General features: G+C 57.7%; 2 protein-coding genes across 10 annotated transcripts; both read left to right on the forward strand.

Annotated features, from left to right (window-relative positions):
- The first annotated feature begins 1638 nt into the window (after window positions 1-1638).
- On the forward strand, window positions 1639-9260 carry LOC132526560 (roundabout homolog 3-like). Its single transcript, XM_060160899.1, has 14 exons — window positions 1639-1753; window positions 2068-2172; window positions 2520-2846; window positions 3215-3372; window positions 3860-3980; window positions 4077-4215; window positions 4535-4662; window positions 6295-6417; window positions 6734-6939; window positions 7158-7239; window positions 7544-7709; window positions 7895-8061; window positions 8590-8714; window positions 8904-9260. Exons 1-14 carry the CDS (start codon window positions 1639-1641, stop codon window positions 9258-9260), a joined length of 2319 nt encoding a protein of 772 aa, XP_060016882.1.
- LOC132526407 (roundabout homolog 3-like) lies at window positions 9259-15378 on the forward strand. 9 transcript variants are annotated; one of them, XM_060160662.1, is made up of 14 exons: window positions 9259-9469; window positions 9728-9899; window positions 9995-10180; window positions 10994-11017; window positions 11109-11151; window positions 11350-11489; window positions 11776-11970; window positions 12136-12274; window positions 12445-12657; window positions 13042-13190; window positions 13629-13739; window positions 13945-14112; window positions 14596-14786; window positions 15136-15378. In XM_060160662.1, exons 1-13 carry the CDS (start codon window positions 9305-9307, stop codon window positions 14754-14756), a joined length of 1866 nt encoding a protein of 621 aa, XP_060016645.1. In that variant the 5' UTR covers window positions 9259-9304; the 3' UTR covers window positions 14757-14786; window positions 15136-15378. The 9 variants fall into 9 exon arrangements, with proteins under 9 accessions (XP_060016645.1, XP_060016652.1, XP_060016650.1 ...); XM_060160666.1 differs by having other exon boundaries at window positions 9260-9469; window positions 12180-12274; XM_060160669.1 differs by lacking the exon at window positions 12445-12657.
- The last annotated feature ends 1473 nt before the right edge of the window (window positions 15379-16851 follow it).

Below are 16851 nucleotides of genomic sequence, written 5' to 3' on the forward strand. Positions count from 1 at the left end.
AACTTAGAAGTTTGCCCCTCAGAGGTAGAACTCACCGCCGGCTCACCCCGGCAGAGCTGCGGCGGGCGGGCAGCGCTGGCTGGGAGGTCATTACCGCTAATTACGGTGATTAATAAATGATTGAGACAGCGCGCTTTCCCCTAGCGCTGCGGGGAGGCGGCGAGAGTAGATCTGCCGGAGCCTGGGGAGAGGGCCAATTGCGCCTCCTGCCGGCAACATCGGGAACTCCCGCAGCCCTGAACGACTTTGCTGTTGATCCCCCTCTGGGCACAGCCTTCATCCCTCCGCCTCTACCCGCTCGAATCTACCAGCACCGTGCTGGGGACTCCAAGGTGGCAAGAAAGGAGACCCGGGCAATGGATGTGTGTTTGTGAGTGGGGTACTCCAGGTGCTGGGGGAGGAGCGCCAGAGCCTCATTAGCATGGTCATTAGCTATTCATTAGCTGCTGTCGAAGCATCTCCTGACACCGGGAATGACAGGGAAGAAATTCCAGGGAAAGGACGCCTGCAGCTGTGTCTACAGGAATTAGGGGGAAAAAGCCGATGAGAAGGGTGTGGTTTGTATGGAGGGAGCAAGGAGGAAGGAGATGGGGAATGAGATGGGATTCTCCAACCTCCTGACCCTCTTAGATTCCCAGGAGGTTAAGCACAGAGCCCTTCTCACGGACACCCCAGACGCGCCTCTGCTCCCCCAGCGCTCTTACAGTGTTTACACCACACATCGTCTCATTCAAACTCGAAAATTCAAGGAGGTGCGTTGATGGTCACATTTTGTGACTGACAAAACAAACTCAGAGCGGATGAATAGTATCCTAATGGTCACGAAAGCAACGTAAAGCTTGGCAATAACAAACCAACTTCCATTACACCCAAAGGCCATGTGAAGGGGGGAAAGGGAGTTTTGGGGCCTGGAAGAATCTGATTCAGGTAGAGACTGTAGAGGTCAAGATAAGGTAAGGTGGGCCAGGGAGGAAGAGTCCTTAACTAAAGGTAGAATAGCCATACTCATGGAGTCTTCTTCCAAGTGCTTTACATACACTCTGGTCTTGTGACAACCCTACCACCAGTGCCACATTACAGGTAAAGAAACTTCGACCCAGACAAGTTCAATAATTCGCCCTAGTTCTGACAGCTAGGAAGTGTCAGCGTCTGAGATTCCAGCCCCGGTCGGTTCCACGACACCCCTTGAGCTCTTATCCACTCCGGGGTCGCTCACGTGGGGTCTGGTCTCCCTAAACGGGGACTGGAATGGGATGGAGGAGAAGAAACGAGTGAGAAGCAGAGGTTTCCATCTGAAAGGGAGGAAATCGAGAAAAATTCCTTCCTTCCCTAAGTGGGAGGGAAACCGATCTTCTTGTCCCTAACCAGTTAGGTACCCTCTCCCCAGGATAGCAGCAGCACGGGGCAACCCGTGCAGCTTTGTCTCCACTAGAACTTCTTAAGAGCCGGGGCTGAGAAATGAAACCCAATCCCGTACAGAGGCTGGAAGCAAGAGGTCCCCGCGGATTTTGGAACTGGGGGTGGGGTGGGGCGTTGGGGGCGGGGGCGGGGGAGGGAGGCAGAGAACAGAAGCACGGGGCTGTCCCTGGTTATTTAAGGACACCGGGTTACGCGAGGCGGCAGCGACGCCTACTGGCCATGGGTTACAAATCCACTTTTGACGAATCTGGGGGTGGGCGTCTGAGCTCAACCCGCTCGAGGATCCTGGATCCCAAACTGCAGAAGAAGAAGCGAGCAGAAATCTGTAGGCCAAGTGAGGGGCAGGAGTAGACATGCGGGTGAACGGATCTGAGTGACCAAGGAAAGTGAGGAATTCCTCTCTCAATGATCCTTAGCCTTTCTTAACTATATCAACCTGTAGAATAATCTGTTGAAAACTATGCCCTCTTAGAAAAGGAGCGTTACTCACTATTCCACCATCATTTGCGTTCAATTCCCGTGACTTCACAGGACCCAGAAACGTGATTATCTGTGGGGTGTCAGTAAGAGGGCACTGTGCCTATTCACGGGCTCCAGGATAAGGAGTCCTAGCCCTCAGCCCATCATTCACTTCTTCCCTTTCCTAAGCGGGGGCCCCAGGCTGGGCCACAGTCTCCATATCGCTGGTCCGGGACCGCGAGGAGGCGAAGAACAAATTGTCGGCGCTGGTGCACCGCTTATGGTTGTTCACAGGTCTGTGAACCAGCGCGGGTGGGGGACTGAAAACCAGTCGGCTAGAGGCGCGGTCTACTTGCCAAGCCGTGGCCCAGTCACTCTGCACTTCAACTTGGCAGGAGGCTGGCGTCGTTAGCCGGCCTAGAAAGCCGGCCTAGGAGCAGGTGTCCAGATTCCTCTACTGATCTGCCTGTCCGCAGGCATCTTCTTTCCAGCCTAAGAACGTGCGGGGCACCTGTTCGGAAGGAGATACTCGACCCTACACACAGAGAGGGTGGGCAGGAGGGGATCTTTCTTCTCTCTGGAGATTCGATCTTTCTCCCGGTTTCCGGGTCTGAATGCTCTGCGCCCCCCACCCCCCTCAGGGTCAAAGGTCGGGCCGGAGGACGCGATGCCGCGCATCGTGGAGCAGCCGCCAGATCTGCTGGTCTCCCGAGGCGAGCCGGCCACGCTGCCCTGCCGCGCGGAGGGCCGGCCGCGGCCCAACATCGAGTGGTACAAGAATGGGGCGCGCGTGTCCACCGCGCGCGAGGATCCGCGCGCACACCGCCTGCTTCTGCCCAGCGGCGCCCTCTTCTTCCCGCGCATCGTGCATGGGCGCCGCGCGCGGCCGGACGAGGGTGTCTACACTTGCGTGGCGCGCAACTACCTGGGAGCGGCGGCTAGTAGAAACGCCTCTCTAGAAGTGGCAGGTAGGAGTCTCCTGGTTGCTTCCAGAGCCTCGGGAAGGCGGGAGGGCACCGGGTAATCCCATCCAGAGCCAGGCCCAATCTCAACCCATTCAGCAGCTTCCCTTTGGGACTAAGACCTTTGGTCTCTAAAGCCCTCGCTTTGGTCGGATGAGGAAGTGGGCCTGGTGTTGTCGCAACCCGGGAAGAGTTCCGGTCTGCGGTCTGTGGTGATCCACCTCTCCCCAAAACACTTTCCTGTGTCCTCACCCAGTTATGTCACCCCACACCCTATTTATTCCCGTGGTCATTCATTCTCTCTCTCTCTCGCTCGCTCGCTCTCTCTCTCGCTCACTCTCGCTCGCTCTCGCTCTCGCTCTCCCTCTCTCCAGTCCTCCGCGATGATTTCCGGCAGTCTCCTGGGAACGTGGTGGCGGCCGTGGGGGAGCCCGCGGTAATGGAATGCGTGCCCCCCCGCGGCCACCCAGAGCCCTCCGTGTCCTGGAAGAAGGATGGTGCTAGACTCAAGGAGGAGGAGGGAAGGATCACGGTGAGGGGTGGGGCCACGGCTGGGGATCCGACCGGGAGCCAGGGTCGGGGCCAGGGACATCCTGAGGGGCGAAGCCCTAGGCTAGGGGTCTGGGACATGTGTCAGAGGAGGAAGGCCTGAGTCTAAAGGTCTTGGAGGGGCGGGGGGAAATGACCTGGAGGCGATAAGACAAGAGGTTTGAAATTGGGGCATTAGCTAACCGGAGGCTGAGAGTCAGCTACTGAGTGGGGGATAAATCAGCAGAGGTAGGACGGAATCAGTGTAAGAAGGTGGGGATTATGATGCCCCAGGGACTGGTGGGAGGTGGTCTGGGCTGTGGGAGAAATGATACACTTGAGCCCCCACCTTGCGCAAATCACTCAAGGATTCCTTATCTGATAAGTGGGTCAAATTCACTGGTCTTCTTCATTGGCTTGCTGTGAGGATCAGATAAACAAATAGGCTTTGATGGCTATAAAGGATCAAAGTTTCCATTATTACTCTGCAGCTCCGTGGAGGGAAGCTGATGATGTCACATACGCTCAAGAGTGATGCAGGGATGTATGTGTGCGTGGCCTCCAACATGGCAGGAGAACGGGAGAGTGGGGCAGCTAAACTTGTGGTCCTGGGTAGGCACGTGGGGTTTTGGAGTTATGGGAGTGTGTAGCCTGGGGAGTGAGTAACTGAGCAGACCTCCTGACTACTCACTCACTCACTCTGCACAGAGCGTCCCTCATTCCTGCGTAGACCAGTGAATCAGGTGGTCCTGGCTGATGCCCCCGTGGACTTCCCATGTGAGGTGCAGGGGGATCCCCCGCCTCGTCTACGCTGGCGCAAGGAGGATGGGGAACTGCCCACAGGCAGGTGAGAAGCCCCCTCCTACTGCCTGTGAGGAGACCCAATCAGCTCAAGAACATACCCAGCCCTAGAAAACTGGGGCGGGGCAGGGGGAAAGGAAGGCAGATGCCTCTCACTTGCTGGCACAGAGAGTCTGTTCCCCAGAGCCTGTGGCCCCTGCGCTAACCAGTCCCCACCTCCGTTCATGGGTCCATGGGTAGCAGCTTCTGTCCCTGTTGAGGTCTACCTTGTCCTTATGTACCCTGATCCTGGTGTCTGTCCTGGGGTGGGGGAGAAAGGGTGTGTAGCTGTGGCCAATCCAGCCTGGGGGTGGGGGGTGGAGCAGGTATGAGATCCGGAGCGACCACAGCCTTTGGATCGGGCGTGTGAGCGCTGAAGATGAGGGGACTTACACCTGCGTGGCGGAGAACAGCGTGGGCCGCGCCGAAGCATCCGGCTCCCTCAGTGTTCACGGTGAGGGCCCCACCTGGGACTGCCTGCAGCAGGGATGAGACGAGGGAAGACGGAGGATGGGTGGAGGTGGAGAATGAGGAGAAAGGACAGAGCAGGAGATATGAGTGCATCCCCTGAGACTTCTGGAAGGAGAGGAAGGATGGGAAAGCTAAGCAGGCTTGAGCAAAAGACGTACATCTGCTCCTGCTTAAGCCGAGCTCAGGCGTCTCTCTCCTGTTTCCTGTCTCCCTTCTTAGTACCCCTGACTCCCTGTTCCTTTATCTCCCCTCCCCTTCCCAGTCCCACCCCAGCTGGTGACCCAGCCCCAGGACCAGATGGCGGCTCCTGGAGAGAGCATAGCTTTCCAGTGCGAGACCAAAGGAAACCCCCCGCCTGCCATCTTCTGGCAAAAGGAGGGAAGTCAAGTAGGTGGCCAGCTCCACGGGCCTTCCCACCAGCTTCTCCTCTGGGTCTCAGCCGTCCTCCTTCTACATTCTGCAAACTTCTCTCTGGGGTTCAGTCTTAGCGTCTTAGCTTTCCTTCCAGAAACCTGTGCAAGTTATTTGGGAGGATTAAATAAGATAGTGAATATAAAAGGCCTGGAACATATGATAATATGTTTTGGTGGTAGGGAACAGTCCTGTATTTTCTTGGAGAATCTTTCTGTTTTGGGCAAGGCTGTCCTGAGGATGTAGCAGATCCAATTAGCTCCTTCCTCCTCCCCACGCCTGGGGTCTGGGCTTTAACATTCTGCTCTGGAAAGCGAGTACTGTACCAAAGCTGCTCAGGGTAGAACATTACACGCTTTTCTAATTACAAAAGACTTCCACCAGGGGGAGCTCACAGACACCCCTCAACCTCAGCAAGCAAATCTCAGCATATAGAATTGGAATGAACATGAACTGAAGCTACAACACCAGTAACTCCCTCCAAGGGGAGGGAGTTGTGCCAGCAAGTGAGAGAAACAGGGTCAGTAGAATAAAATAAGAATAAAATAAGTCTCATTAACCCCATCCCACTGGGAAACCAGGCCACCCACTGCCTCGTTGCAAATCCACAGCCACAATTTTCCAACATCTTCTCTAGCACTGGGGACTGCTGCATTTTAATTAGATTCTTAAATGAATCAAAATGCTGATGGTAGTAGAGGGTGGGAACAAGTGTCAGTCAGGGGCTCAGCATGATGTCATTAAAACCTGCTTCCTTACCTTCTGTGTATCTAATGTAAAATGCTAAAGCCAGAAAGAAGGGGAAAGCACTTAACATTTATCATCCAATGTATTGAAAGGGTTTCAGGTAATCACTTGACTGAATCCTCGTAAGTATCCTCTAAGAGTCAAATCTGGGGAAACTGGGGCTCAGGAAGGTTAAATAGCTTGCTCAGTTTCCTGACTGGTAGAGCCGGGATGTGCACCCCCCAAATCATCTAATAAAACTCCCTTATTCTTGTGAATAGGGTTAACTAGTTTGCCTAAGGTCACAACACTGGCTTGGGACAGAGTATGAACTAGAAGCTTAGGAATTCTCTGGATCCTGGGGTTGGTGAGAATGGGGAGCTCTCCCTGCCAGCTGCCAGGTGGCTTGGTTGCTTGCTCTGTCCCCAGGCCCTGCTATTCCCCAGTCAGTCACTTCAGCCCACGGGGCGCTTCTCAGTCTCTCCCAGAGGCCAGCTCAGCATCGCTGAAGTGCAGAGCGGGGATGCTGGCTACTACGTGTGCCAGGCTGTCAGTGTGGCCGGCAGCATCTTGGCCAAGGCTCTGTTGGAGGTGAAAGGAGGTACGTGCCCATGGAGACAGGGCTGGACTCACGGCCTGGAAGGAAATCATGGCTTAAAGAGATCTGTTTTTCTTGGATTCGCTGTAATATGTCTGCAAGGGGAGAGGCATGTTCCTGAGACATGTCCTTGAAGTTTGGAAATCAGGTACAGAAGCCACTAATAGATGGCTGATCCCACACACAGACAACAGATAGTTATGGAAGCCCCCCTGCAATATCCAGGGGAGGGGAAGTGAAGGAGCAGAGATGAGGACAAGGGGCTGGTTGCCTGAACCCAGGACCCTCGCCTGAGGTGCCCGAGTTCTTCCTCTCTCAGCCTCCCTGGATGGGCTGCCTCCCATCATCCTCCAGGGACCAGCCAATCAGACGCTGGCACTTGGCTCCTCTGTGTGGCTGCCATGCAGAGTGACTGGGAACCCTCAACCTAGTGTCCAGTGGAAGAAGGATGGGCAGTGGCTGCACGGGGATGACGTCCAGCTCAACCTAATGGCCAACGGTACCCTGCACATCGCCAGTGTGCAGGTGAGTCTCACTCCTGGGGCCCAAGTAACTGAGAATGGCCACGTGGTCCACATGCCCAACTCCAGTACCTGCTGCAGCTTGAACTCCACCTCTGCCCCTCTGCTCTCAGACCACCTAGAGTGGACAGCATCCTCCCCATCCTTCCGTATACTCACCTCCACTCCTTCGGCCTACCTTGCTCCACTCCCAGTTTGCCAGTCCTCCACCCTCTCCTGCAGGAGATGCACATGGGATTCTATAGCTGTGTGGCCAAGAGTTCCACAGGGGAGGCCACCTGGAGTGGCTGGCTGAGGAGGCGGGGTGAGTTTTTCCTCTGTTCCCTTGTTTTGCCAGCACCCTTCTCCAAACCTGCTTCAAAGGTGACCAGTACCTCCCCAAACCCCAGGACTGATTTTATCTTCCAAATGCCATGGCCATGGTGGTGGGGAAAAGGAGGACAGAAGTGGTGCCCTTGGGAGGCACATGTGAGCAGGGGTTAGTTCACTATGTCCCCCCTCCACCATCACCACTGTCACAGCGCCACAGCTCCTCTGGGACGGAGGAAGGTTACGCTGGGGCCATCTTTTCCCCGTCCTTCTACTCAAAGATTATCTCCTCACTGCAGAAGACTGGGGAGTATCACCAGACCCCCCTACAGAACACAGTACCCCTCCGGGGCCTCCCTCGCAACCAGTGGTCACTGACATTACCCAGAACAGCATTACCCTGACCTGGGAGCCTAACCCACAAGTTGGGGCCACAGTCGCCTCTTATGTGATAGAGGCCTTCAGGTAAGGAGAAGGTTTTGAATGCAAACATGGAAAGTTACCAGGAGGGGCCCCTGTGTCCTTAAAGGGTTTGCTGTTGTGGTGAGAGGTTTGCCAGGGTGAGGAGGTAGTAGGGGGTGACAGAGAATGGATGAGATGGAATAGACAGGTTGGGCTCGGACAGCTCTGTCACCTCACTCTTGTTGTAGCCAAGCCTCTGGCAACACGTGGCGGACGGTGGCAGACGGCGTGCGGCTGGAGACACACACCGTCAGTGGCCTGCAGCCCAGTACCATCTACCTGTTCCTGGTGCGAGCCGTGGGAGCCTGGGGCCTCAGTGAGCCCAGCCCCGTCTCCAAGCCCGTCCGCACCCAGGGTGAGCAAGGTCAGGGTCTCTGGATCATGGGCATAACGCGCAACATGGCAGAGCACCCCCTCCCCGCAAACCATAGCACCTGCCTGGTTCCAGGTCTGTCCTGGTGGCCCGGCCTGGAATAGGTGGTCATGCTTCCCTTTCACTGAGGGAACAAGAGAAGAGGAGAGAGAGAAAGAGAGGAAGATGGATTCAGTCATCGTGGTAGCTCCTCACTTCTGAGGCTTTACCCACAGATAACGCAGATTATAAGTAGAAGGAAACTTGGAGGGTCATCTTCACGTGAGAGATGAGGAACAGGGCCTTTAAAGGGCGCATATGTAGCCATGCAGAAAGAATACTCATGTTAGCTGGACACCCTGGCCCACCTCTGGAAGCTCTTCCCCTGACCAGCCTGTTCCTGACCCTGGGATGTGCTCCAAAGTACCAAGTAGTGGTCTGTGGGGCAGGGCAGAGGTGGAACATACTCGCACTCTCAGTCCTGACTCCCTGTCCCGGAGGCCCCTGCTGAGTGGGCTCTTTGGTCAATAGACAGCAACCCATCCGGGCCAGTGGAGGAGGACCCGTGGAGAGGCCAGCGGGGACTGGCTGAAGTGGCTGTGCGTCTGCAGGAGCCCGTAGTCCTTGGGCCCCGGACCCTGCAGGTGTCCTGGACTGTGAGTGTGGCCTAGGGATGAGGCTAAGGGTGGAGATGATGATGGGGGACAAAGGGGCCTCCAAGAATTGGTATGGGAGGGTGCGAGGTGAGTGGCTGGGGAAGATGGGTGAGTGGAGGAGGGGCTGGGACTGGAGGACTTGCATGGCTCCAGCTCTCCCCCTGGTGTGCTTTGTCCTGTCTCCCACAGGTAGATGGCCCAGTCCAGCTGGTACAAGGTTTCCGGGTGTCTTGGAGGGTAGCAGGTCCTGATGGGGGAAGCTGGTCAGTGCTGGACCTACAGTCCCCAAACCAGCAAAGTACTGTGCTAAGAGGACTCCCCCCAGGGACTCAAATTCAGATCAAGGTTCAAGCTCAAGGCCAGGAGGGGCTGGGGGCTGAAAGCCCCTTGGTGACCAGGAGCATTCCTGAGGAGGGTAAGGGGGTGGGGCCCAGAGCTGATGGGTGGACAAGAGGGAAGAAGGAGTGGGGGAGGATGAAGGTTTGCCTGGGGAGAGCAAGGAGCCGGTGGGAAGGGGGGATGCATCTCACTTCCCTAAGATGTTAGAACTGGGAGGATGAGGAAGGTTGGGGCAGGAGGGGCAACTTGCAATGACTGTCTGTGTCCTTCTCACCATGCTCCACCCTGGCCCAGCCCCCAGTGGTCCCCCCCAGGGAGTGGCAGTGGCCTTGGGGGGTGACGGCAACAGCAGTATCACTGTGTCTTGGGACCCTCCGCTCCCCTCCCAGCAAAATGGGGTCATCAAGGAATACCAGGTGCAGGGGTTGAGGAGATGGGCGGGCTGGGGAGTGGAAGGAGAGGGAGGATGGAGGGGTTAGGATTCGGGAGGAGGGAACCTAGGACTGGCTCTGGGACTGGAGACGAGGCTGGGGGAAGAGGAGAGAGGTTTCAGAGTGCCCTCTCTGAGTTGAATTACGCCCGGCTAAGCCCCTTCTACCATTCAGAGCTTCAAGTTTCCCCGTGAGGCCAGAAGCCACTTCTGAATCTCTAAACCCGGGTCTCGGCCTCCCCAGATCTGGTGCCTGGGCAATGAGAGCCGCTTCCACCTCAATCGGTCCGCGGCAGGCTGGGCGCGCTCGGCGGTGCTCCGGGGACTGCTGCCCGGTCTCCTCTACCGGACCCAGGTCGCGGCGGCCACCAGTGCGGGCGTGGGCGTGGCCAGTGCCCCGGTGTCGGTGCAGCTGCGTGAGTCCGGAGGGGGTGGGAGGGCGGGGCTGGGAGTTAAGGGGGGTCCTGGGGTAGCGGTGCCTCTACTCTCCTCACCTCTCTGACCCCCACAGCGTCTCCGCCGGAACTGGAGCCTGGGCTCGAGGCGGGCCCAGGGCTGGCGGAGCGGCTGGCGAGGGTGCTGCGGGAGCCCGCCTTCCTCGCGGGCAGCGGCGCCGCGGGCGGGGCGCTGCTCCTCGGGCTCTGCGCCGCCCTCTACCGGCGCCAGAGGCAGCGCAAGGAGCTCAGTCACTACACGGGTGAGAGCCCGGCCCGGGAGCAGCGCGGGTGGGGGGCACAAGGGCGTCGCGGAGATGGAAAGGAGGGCCTTGGAGCGGGCGGAGCCTGGAGATCCCGCCCCCCCCCCCCCCAGGGAGGGAGGCGGGGAGGATGGAAAGAGAGGAGGAGGGGCTCAACAGCTCCCGGAGCGGCGTCGGGCGAGGGCCAGGAGCACGGGAACTCAGCCCCTTGGACAGGGGCCGGGTGCCCAAGATGGAACCGAGAGCTGTCTGGACCTGGGCTTGCGGGGTGGGGTGACGGGGAAGATCGGGGCCCAGAGGGGGCGGGGAGGGACCTGAGTTTGCTGAGAGGAGTGAGATTTGTCCTTAAAATGCCTCGGGAAGGAGCAGGCTTTGCGGTCAGCCTCAGTAGAGAAGGGGCAAGTCTGGGGGGCGGGGGGCGGAAACTCACTTCCTGGGGGTCGGGGGCTGGCAGAGGGAGTGTGGCCAGGATCCCAGGCGATAAATTGTCAGGCGGGGTCTGGATGGAAAGGGGGGACCCGCTGAAAGGAGGAGACTTGAGTTCTGCTTCTCCCTGGGAAGGGGCGTGTCCGGAGAGATGCGAGTTCTCTTAGTGCAGAGGTTCTCAATCTTCGCTACCAGGAGTCACTTGGGGAGCTTTAGAAAATTACTGATGCCTGAGTCGCATCCCTAGGAATTCCGATGAAATTGGTCCAGGGTACAACCTGAGTGGTGGAATTAGGACCAGGCCCAAGAAGTGGACCAGAATATGGATATTTCTGACTTTTCTCCCCATTTCCCCTCTTCTTTCTCTCACGGGTTCCTTTTCGGAAGCCTCCTTTGCTTACACACCTGCAGGTAAGACATCTCTGCCCCCGGGGTGGGGGAGGGGAGGGGTTCGGACCCCAGGTAGCCGCGCTTCTCACACTCTCCCCGTCGTCTTCCCCAGTGTCCTTCCCACACTCAGAGGGCCTGTCGGCAGCCAGTTCCAGGTAATTCTCTTAGCTCATCTCCCCAGGATGAGACCACTCCCTTCGTCCCAGGCCCAGCTGCCTCCCCGTGCTGACCTCCGCCCTCCTCTCACCGCCACACTCACCGTTACTGTCCTCCAGCTCCCATTACCCCTGCCTCCCTTACTTCGCTGGCCTCTTCAGGCTCTCTGTCCCCAGCGTTCACCTGCTGTCCCTCAGGCCACCAATGGGCCTCGGCCCTGCTCCTTACCCGTGGCTGGCAGACTCGTGGCCGCACTCATCTCGCAGCCCCTCGGCCCAGGAACCCAGGGGAAGCTGCGGCCCCAGCAATCCTGACCCAGACGACAGATATTACAATGGTGAGGAGTTCTGCTTCCCTCAGGGGTACACCAGGAGGCCCTGCACCCTCTCTCCTCCCGACCGGCTGGGGCAAACTGAAGGGGGCCAAGGGGTCCCAGTCTTGCTGAGGCTGCGTGATCCTTGGGAGGCTGTGAGTTGGGGGAGCCTCTCCCATGCCTTACCTTTACCCCGGATTGGGATAGGGGAAGAGGCGGCATCCCCTTGTGCCCTCCATTCTCCTGTTGTCCTCTATTTTTCTGTCTCTGGCCCGTCTCCTCCCCGGGCCTCCCGCTTTCTCCCCCTCAGAAGCAGGGATCTCCCTTTACCTGGCTCAGACGGCCCGGGGAGCTGCCGCCTCTGCTGAGGGTCCTGTCTACAGCACCATTGACCTGGCCGGCGAGGAGCTGCAGACCTTCCACGGGGGGTTCCCTCCACATCCCTCAGGGGAGCCAGGCGACTGGAGCCAGTATGCTCCTCCAGAATGGAGCCAGGGGGACAGTGGTAGGACTCCAGTTCCCAACACCCCCATTTTAGCCCTGAGCAGCATCTTCCCCAATATCCTCCACCCTCCCTTCTGGGAGCTAGCCCAGCACTCCTTTCTGACGCGCCTCACCTCTGCCTCTTTCCTGCCTGTATCTTGCTGTGGCCCCATCCTGCTCTCCTCAGGAGCCAGGGGAGGCAAAGTAAAGCTTCTGGGAAAACCTGTACAGATGCCCTCTCTCAACTGGCCAGAAGTGCTGCCACCCCCGCCCCCTTCCTGTGAACTGAGCTGCCTAGAGGGGCCTGAGGAGGAGCTGGAGGGCCGGTAAGGATGCGCCTCGCCTGCAGATGCCCTGTACACGTGGGACCAGCCCAGGGCCTCCTGTCGGCGGAGGGCAAAGATGCTGGGAGAAGAAGGGAAGGGGGCAGCGGAAGGCCAAAGGGAGGGTATGAAGCTACTCAGTCACCCCGCCCTCCTGCCTCTTTGCCCCCCAGCTCAGAGCCGGAAGAGTGGGGCCCACCAGTGCCCGAGAGGAGCCACGTGGCAGAGCCCAGCACCAGCGGGGGGTGCTTGGTCCCTCCGTCCCGAGGGGAAACCCCCTCTCCCACACCTTCCTATGGACAGCAGTCCACAGCCACTCTTACCCCCTCACCTCCTGACCCTCCCCAGCCCCCCACTGACATTCCCCATCTCCACCAGACGCCCAGGTAGGGAGGTGTATAGTACCTTGCATGTTACAGGCCCTCCGTACATATCTATTCAGTGGGTGAATGGGTGGGTGACCAGATGGATGGATGAATCTGGGGCCCAGAGGTCTCATGGCTGTATCAGGGTGCAAGTGTGATTTGGGGAGAAATGTGGAGGCTGGCAAGGTCTCTCACTCCCGACACTCATTGGAGGGACTCTGCAAGCTTCCTGGGGCATTTCAAAGTTGGCTTTCCTCATATTCCACGAGCGTGGGAGCCTTGTGGAGGACGAGCTGTGTCTTATTCATCTGAGTGTTAGGTTGATTGTTTAGCACGGTGCCTGGCACACAATAGGCACTGACTGTCTGTTGAGCGAACAAATGAAGCCTCATGTCATCATTGCAGGAGGGCGCCCCTTGGGCCAAGTTCCCCTCTCAGTGTATCCCAGCCTACGCTGAGTAGCCGTGAAGGGAGGCCTGCTGGCCTGGGTGCTGACCCCACGGCCCTCCATCACAGCCCCAGCGCTGCCGCTAGTACAGCCAGCAGTGCCCCAGGTGAGTCTGTAGACCCCTCAACTGGCCTCCACCTCCCCACCTCCCGGAAGCTTGTTTCCCCTTCACCCTCAAGCCCCTTTCTTTTCTTTTTTTTTAAAAATAACTTTATTTATTTATGGCTGCATTGGGTCTTTGTTGCTGTGCGTGGGCTTTCTATAGTTGTGGCGAGCGGGGGCTACTCTTCGTTGCGGTGTGCGGGGTTCTCAGTGCAGTGGTTTCTCTTGTGGAGCATGGGCTCTAGGCGCGCGGACTTCAGTAGTTGTGGTGCACGGGCTCAATTGCTCTGTGGCCTGTGGGATCTTCCCGGACCAGGGCTCGAACCCGTGTCCCCTGCATTGGCAGGCGGATTCTCAACCACTGCGCCACCAGGGAAGCCCCTAAGCCCCTTTCTTGATCCACTCTCTTACCCGCTCCTACCCCCATCTCCCAATGCCACAGGGAGAACCCGGCAGGCGCCTGGGGAGATGACTCCTCCACTTCACGGGCCCCGTGCCCGAATCCGGAAGAAACCCAAGGCTCTTCCCTACCGGCGGGAGCACAGTCCTGGGGGTGAGGGGGCCGTGAGCCTGGGAGGTGGTGACAGTAGGGGAAGCAGGCAGATAACCAAGGTTGAGCTCTGCGGGTTGGAGGAGGGAGCGAGTGGACCCAAACCTTGGGCTGTTTGTTCAGCGCCCTCTGACGCCGGGGAGTGGGAGTGGGAGAAAGGCCCGTATAGGGAGAAGCAGGAGAGCGCTGAAAACAGGTCTCTCCCCAGACTTGCCGCCCCCTCCCTTGCCGCCACCGGAGGAAGAGGCAAGCTGGGCCCTGGGGCTGAGGGTGGCAGGCAGCATGTCCTCCTTGGAACGGGAGCAGGAACACAGTGGGGAGAGGAGAGTGGCGCAGGCCGGGCCCCTGGGGGCCTGGCGGGGCCCGCACCTGGATGGTAAGGAGGGCCCCTGCTGCACAAGAGGGTGGGTGCTGGGACTGGAGCCTAACAGGGTGGTACGGACCGTGCCACTGATGCACTCATTTTCAACCCAGCTCACCCCTGACCTCCAGCTGGGAGGAGGTCAACATTTGCTCAACATCAAAGACACTTGTCTCTCCAGCTCTCTTTGAGCAAAATCCCCTTAAGTTCCCAAGTTGTATCCGTTCCCAGGACTGAAGCCCAGAGGAGAAAAGAGAGGGGGCCGGGCGCTCTGTCCCTCCTTTCCCAAGGCCCTCTCTGCGTGGGAGTTCCCCACGGGTTTCTGAGCACGTGTTATGTAAAGGCCATGGGCTGTGTGCTCTGCTTCTCCTCAGCCTCCAGGATGGTCTGCCCTCAACTCTGCTTCCAGAGCTGGGATGGCGGTTAGGGGGGCACGGGGGCAAGCAGCGATGTTCTCCCCCTGCCTGGGCCCAAATGCCCCTCTGTCTCGTGCTGCAGAAGAGGCCTGGCTCCCCTACAGCCGACCAAGCTTCCTGTCCCGGGGCCAGGGCACCAGCACCTGTTCCACAGCCGGCAGCAACTCTTCGAGAGGCTCCGGCAGCTCTCGGGGCTCCCGGGGCCCTGGCCGGAGCCGGAGCCGGAGCCAGAGCCGGAGCTAGAGCCAAAGGCCAGGACAGAAGCGTGGAGAGGTAGGGGCTGGGGATGGCAAAAAATGAGAGTGGAGGGCTAGGGAGCATGGGCCACGGCATGATTAAAGCTAGGAAGGCAGAGAGGTCTTCTGGGGGAAGTGTCAAAAGGAAGGGACCCCGTGAGTAAGGAGGAAGAGAGGACTCCTGGAGCACAGGTGACAAAGGATGCAGACAGATGACATAACAGAGGGGCCAGGCTCTGTAGGAGAGCTGGATCGGGAGACAGGCTGACCAGAAATGAGGTGCATCCCCACTGGGTCCTGTTTGTCCCGACCAGCACCTTGCAAACCAGCCCCTCTCTCTCTCTCTCTCTCTCTCTCTCTCTCTCTCTCTCTCTGTCTGTCTCTAGGAACCAAGATGACCTTTGATGAGCTACCAGAAATTCCATGGGGAAGGGCGTGTCCCTGGGCCGGGAGCCTGAGCAAGAGCCCCTCCCCTTGGTGAATGAGGGCTGAGCGGAGAGGAGCAGGGAGGAGTCTCTTCCCTCTCAGCAATGATGCATGGGGCTCCCTGAGAAATTGGCCTAGAAGCCAGGAGCCAGCTCTTCCCTTGCCATCTGGGACCCATTCATAAGAAAGACAATAAAAAGAGTCTGATCAGAGCGCTGGGCCCTGTTTGTCTGGTTTTGTGCAGGATGTGGGGAGGAAGGGGGCTGCGAGCGTGTGTATATCATTTGAGCTTCTTCGGCTGAAAGCACTAGGGGAGGGCAGGGCTAAGAGATGCCACCTGTTTTGCCTCCAGAAGGAGCTGAAGCCACCGTCTTCCCAGTTACAACCAGAAGGACTTTCCGAATAACCAACGGCGAGAATCTTGTTCTGCCTTCCCAGAGCGGAGCCAGGCCCTCCCTTGGTGCCCTCCTCCCCTATCAGGAAATATACCCCTTACAATAACAGTAATTTTTAAAAACTCAAAGAAAGGAGGAGCTGATGGGGGAAATCCCAGCCAAGAAGGAAAAACAGGCTTTTGCAGACAACCACCCACAACCCCTCACAAAGGGTGTGTGTAGATGGGCACCTCTTAGCCAGATTAGACCCAGATGTAGTTGGTTAGACTGGCAGAGAATTTCTTTCTAATTTTGGCCACGAACGCCATCGTCCCCATCACTCCCGAACCCACAGCCCACACCACTCACTGGGCACTGAGGTCTGTTTCCTTCTCACTTGCCCAGTGACTGCTCCGGGCTCTCAGGGGATGGCCGCTGACCCCCCAGTCCCAGGCTCTGACCTCTCCTACCACTTTGACCTAAGTGTGTACAAATCCCTTTTTTCTCATTTCGTCTGGCAAATGAGGTTGGCATGTTTTCAAAAGGAATTTTACCAGGAAGCTAAAAGAAAAATAAAATCCAAAAAAGGAAAAGCAAATAAAGAGGAACGGATGTGTATCCAGAGCACTGACTCCTCATCCTGAGGTCACGACCCTGGGCATGCTCAGTAGCAACCGCCCAGCGTGTGGCTTCTGCCCCTGACCTTTCCCGCCAAGCGAGAAGGATGCAGCCCTGCCTGCCCTCCAGTGGTTTTCTGTGGCTCAGGCTCTGGAAGTCCTGCCCCTCCATTCCTCTGTTCTGTTTTCTGTCTGAAGGGTGCCCACTAGCCAGCCCTTACAGGTGGTTCTACCTTTTGTGAAACTTAGCTACTTTGTCTATTTTAAGAAACCATCTGGGACTGGTCTTTGGGGAGGGCAGCTGGGACCCCTGAAAGCAGGAGTTGTCTTCACAGGACAAGTTGCTAAGACCAGCAGACCCCGAAAATCCCCCACCCCTCCCTTTCCTGCATTCTGCTTAAAGTCTGAAAGATGCAGGTAATTCCCCCCTTCATAACAGAACAGAAAGGAGTGACACCCAGAGTGTCAGTGAACCCTTGATCCCTTTCTAACCCAGGAGCCCTCCTGAGGGTGGTGCTCCGCCGAGAGGTCTCATGATGGCGGCCCGCAGAGTGACCTCGTAGAACTCAAGTCATCGTAGCTTTATGGTATCAGATTCCTTAAGCTTATAGTGACAAGAGTATGAGGAGGGTGTACTTGTCCCACGTTTGTCACTCCTCCTTCATCTTCCTCCCTAGACTCATCA

Source organism: Lagenorhynchus albirostris, chromosome 9 (assembly GCF_949774975.1).
Source record: "Lagenorhynchus albirostris chromosome 9, mLagAlb1.1, whole genome shotgun sequence".
NCBI classification, from domain to species: Eukaryota; Metazoa; Chordata; class Mammalia; order Artiodactyla; family Delphinidae; genus Lagenorhynchus; species Lagenorhynchus albirostris.

Bases quoted from the DNA above. Each gene is read 5' to 3' on its own strand.
- LOC132526407 (XM_060160662.1), top strand. From the start codon at position 9,305: ATGACTGTCTGTGTCCTTCTCACCATGCTCCACCCTGGCCCAGCCCCC. The intron at 11,490-11,775 runs GTGAGGAGTTCT...TCTCCCCCTCAG, and splicing joins AGACGACAGATATTACAATG to AAGCAGGGATCTCCCTTTAC. The intron at 14,113-14,595 runs GTAAGGAGGGCC...CTCGTGCTGCAG, and splicing joins GCGGGGCCCGCACCTGGATG to AAGAGGCCTGGCTCCCCTAC.
- LOC132526560 (XM_060160899.1), top strand. From the start codon at position 1,639: ATGGGTTACAAATCCACTTTTGACGAATCTGGGGGTGGGCGTCTGAGC. The intron at 6,418-6,733 runs GTACGTGCCCAT...TTCCTCTCTCAG, and splicing joins TCTGTTGGAGGTGAAAGGAG to CCTCCCTGGATGGGCTGCCT. The intron at 8,715-8,903 runs GTGAGTGTGGCC...TGTCTCCCACAG, and splicing joins CCCTGCAGGTGTCCTGGACT to GTAGATGGCCCAGTCCAGCT.